The sequence below is a fragment of the Rhodnius prolixus genome, unplaced genomic scaffold (genome assembly GCF_049639745.1).
Source record: "Rhodnius prolixus isolate KJV_2025 unplaced genomic scaffold, Rpr scaffold_4, whole genome shotgun sequence".
NCBI classification, from domain to species: Eukaryota; Metazoa; Arthropoda; class Insecta; order Hemiptera; family Reduviidae; genus Rhodnius; species Rhodnius prolixus.
Window position 1 is genome coordinate 46697806 of NW_027411614.1, and position 3983 is coordinate 46701788.

Consider the following 3983-nt stretch of genomic DNA (forward strand, 5'->3'; position numbering starts at 1 on the left):
TTTCACCTGGTTTCTAACAAAACGCCATTAAATGCTTTAGAAAAATTAGGGTACGCTAAAAAATGGAAAATATGTTTATAAAATGACTTCAAATACTAAAATATATCCGGGAAATTATTTTACTTTTTATTTTTTTGACGTCAGATTAAGTGTAAGCTGGAAGCTGTGAGAGCTCTAACATTGTCGGCTTCGGTTCATCCTTTCATTAAATTGATTGGTACTAAACTAGATCTAATAATGATGAAACGTTATAAATAATAGATAATTAATAATTAATCTAATTTATTTGTTTGTAAAAACGTAGATTTTACCAAAATGAGACTTAAGAGTTTAGCTTACGCTTATCTTCGTAAGATAAGTCGTAAGTGCATTCGCAACAGATTTTGTTTTCACAATTTACCGAGATATGAACATATGTTATTTACCCTGGTAACTAATATACGCGATAAATTTAAATATAATAATTATTCGTCAAATAAGACAACAAAAATATTAGTCTAATTTTACCTATTTTTTTTTTTTTTTTTATAGAAAAAGAGTAGTCTATTTGTTGACTTAAATGGGATAAACTAACGAAAAATTCATTGCAATGTTATTTTCAAACTCTATGCAGTTTTGGATAAAATAACAATGCAATTATAAACGAATGTTATATTGGTAAGTAATGTGTTGAATATTATTGATCTTTTCTTGGTGTATTCGAGTTTTCTGCTTTGTAATATCCGTTTCCTGTGTCCATGTGTGTGTTTATTAGCGAATAAAATCTGACAAAAACTCAAAATTACTTGCATTGGTGTCAACACTTTTTGTCTAACAAGTTCACACAAGTTTAAACAAGTCCCTTTTTGTTGTGCATGGTCAAATGAAAATAATATACAAAACTGTTTTCTATTGGTTTATAGTGTACTATTCAAAAATAATTACTTTTTATTTAGTACTCACTTTCATTAACATTATTACTTTTTAATAAATTTATTATTATCTTGGAATAACAAAATACCAAACGCTTTGCCATGGTATTAATAATCATATGGTCTGTAGTACCAGTGCTTAGTAAATATCGGGGTTTATATTTTTATATTCTTCTTAGCTTACTTAGTACATTGGTACGCATGCTGTATAGAATCCCTTCTAAATTCTTCTTCTTCTTCTTCTTTATCTAATGCTCTAATGCCTTCCAGCGTCGAGATTTAGATAACTTAAGCCTTTAACCAACGGATGTACACTTCCCTGTTGTTTGCCAATTTTCGGATAGAAAACCTAGTCTGGCCTCGCTTTTGTGCCAATCGCCCGATGTAATCCAAATAGCCCAAATCTTGGTCAAGCACCTAATCTTCTCCTCTTCTAAATTCTTATTCCTCAATTTTGAATCGTTTTAAGATCCTCTGAAAAGTGGTTTTCACCAGGTTGGTCTGCGTAAAAGGAAAAACTGTAGAGAGTTTAAATTTGAATATTCAATTCTGTACCCTGCTTATGGATCAAATCTGCCGGCCGGATGTGACGGAAAGTGGTACTTTATCGAATAGATTTGTAGTTATTATTACATTTATTTATATATTTTTTTTTTCTTTTGTAGGATTGTACCATTTGTAATAATAAATGTTGTAAATGCTACAACCAAAACGCCTACAATCTACATAGAGTTGATTGATTCTAACAAATTAGCAAAAATGTTTGAAAACCCACCTAAATTTCTACCATTAAAAAGGCAAGCCTCAAATCTAGCTAGACAGGCATCTTTATCTGATTCTACAGCTTCATTACACAAGACGAACGATAAAAACAACATTAACCCGCACATCAATAATATACAATCTTTATTCTCCAAAAATAAAGAATTGGACATGAAATTGGAAAATCAGGAAAATAGAAAAAGAGAAAAAGTCGGGAAACGTCTACTGTTAGGAACCTGTCTAAAAGAAGGTAAAACGGAACTGGCCATGATGCATGCATTGATGAAAGCAAGACAGAGGAGGATGAATCATTCGATAGTTCCGCTAGCGGAAGCCGGTGAAGATTTCATCAAGACCCTGTATAGAAATGACTTAGACGCTTCAAAAAATCCAAGCGTATTTGTTGACCTGTTAGCTACAGAAGGAGTTAATCTGGGTGAAGTTGAACTACCTCAACCGCAATCGTCCTTGCCAATGCCGCCCGTCTTCAACATACCATCATCGCATGGTTATCTTGATAATAAACCGTATCCCGTGTACCAGGAATATCCAATACCAAGCTTCTATTGGCCGTCTCAAGATTTTAGGCCGTTTCAATCAATGGAACCTTCTACGAGATTATTTAAAAGATATGAAAATCTAACCAACCCGATGAGTGATCCACATCGTGTTAACAAGAATCCGTACAATCCATATCGCAGCAATCCTTCCAACTATTTACCACAAATGAGATATCCAACTAATTAAATTATGGATAAATCGAGTCGATGTTTTTTAAATCAAAACAATATAAGCTTCTTTTTAAAATACATTTATTAATAAAAACTCTAAATATCATTATTGTAATAAAAAATTATATTTAAAATCTGTGGGTAAGGGGTCATTGTGGTATAAAAGAAAATGAAATTGTTGATAAAACTTGCAAAGGAAGCCACCAATAGTGGGGGAAATGGCTAATTAGAAAATTACCACACACCGATATCAAGTGTATAATTACAAAAGCAGCACTACAAAAATGGCCAGACAGATTACAGTAATGGTAATAAAGGGAGGATTCTATAAAACTATGGCAGATCAGTTACCTAGACAACCATGGTTTAAGGGAACTGTCACTAATAAATTTTATGTAAACTAAACTGACAGTAAAATTCTACTAATTTCCGGAAGGGAAAGTTAATATGAATATGTTTCCTGCATTGGTTTTTATCAAATTCCGGGCATTTCTAAACAATAATTATATATTACTAGCTGTACCCGTTCACACGTTGCTGTGTTTGAACAAAAAGGCAATTTTGATACCTCAAACATAATGTATTAATGATCAAATGTATACAATACATCGAAATGAAAATTAACAATAAAATTACCCCTACTTCAGAGTACAGTAGTGTCCTTGCAAAGGTACCATTTCTACATAATGTGAAAAATTCAGTTAATGTTGTTGGAGGTGGTGACATTGCTCTTGCACGTACATTTTCTGATGTAAAGTACACACGATGTCCATTTTCAGATGTACTGCTAAATGAACAACCGTTGGATATCGCTCATGAATGGAAAATGATAAAATACGCCATTCAGCCTCATTGCTACTTATGTAGCGTCCCAGTTGATATTGGGTGACTTCATCGTTAGATGCAGTTGTATTTTCCACTCCAAACACTGCCATATCGCTTCCTTTGTTCACATATTTGCAAATATATTTTATAGCTTTCACTGAATTGCAGTACTCAGCATTATACGTTTTTAGTAGTAATGGAGAATATGGTACTACCCAACGATTATCAACATCAACAGTATTGTTGAGTACTTTTAGTTTAATGGATTTTCCACCATCTTCGGTATAATTTATTCTCGTATTAATAATTGCAAAAAACTGTTTTTCATGGTTACACTTTTAACAAATATTACTAATTAAATGTTATTTTGATATTTTTGGGATATTTGTTCGGGAGCACCTAGAACCCCAACTCTGATTTTAAAAAAAAATTGCAAAAACCTTCCCGGGGATATACCTAATAATTTCCCAAATTTTCACGGCGATTGGATGTATGGTTTTTGAATCTATCGAGTACAAACAAACAAACAGACACACATTCATTTTTATATATATATAGAAGATTTAACACGATCTTCTGCTTCCTCTTTAAGAGCAAGAAAACTTTACGTAAGGTTGTTCTGAATGGGGGGTTACACGCTGTAAACGATCTCTACAATTTCTTCTAAGTGTGCTTAGATTAGATTAGATTGTTTAAGACGGGCGGTTCCACCAAAAGGTGGAAGGAACGCAGGCAATCCTAATGCCCATTGTTC

At 32.8% G+C, this 3983-nt stretch overlaps 1 protein-coding gene across 1 annotated transcript; it reads left to right on the forward strand.

The window, feature by feature from the left end:
• The first annotated feature begins 452 nt into the window (after positions 1–452).
• LOC141456000 (uncharacterized) lies at positions 453–2501 on the forward strand. The gene is made up of 2 exons (XM_074131556.1): positions 453–657; positions 1577–2501. Exons 1-2 carry the CDS (start codon positions 647–649, stop codon positions 2418–2420), a joined length of 855 nt encoding a protein of 284 aa, XP_073987657.1. The 5' UTR covers positions 453–646; the 3' UTR covers positions 2421–2501.
• The last annotated feature ends 1482 nt before the right edge of the window (positions 2502–3983 follow it).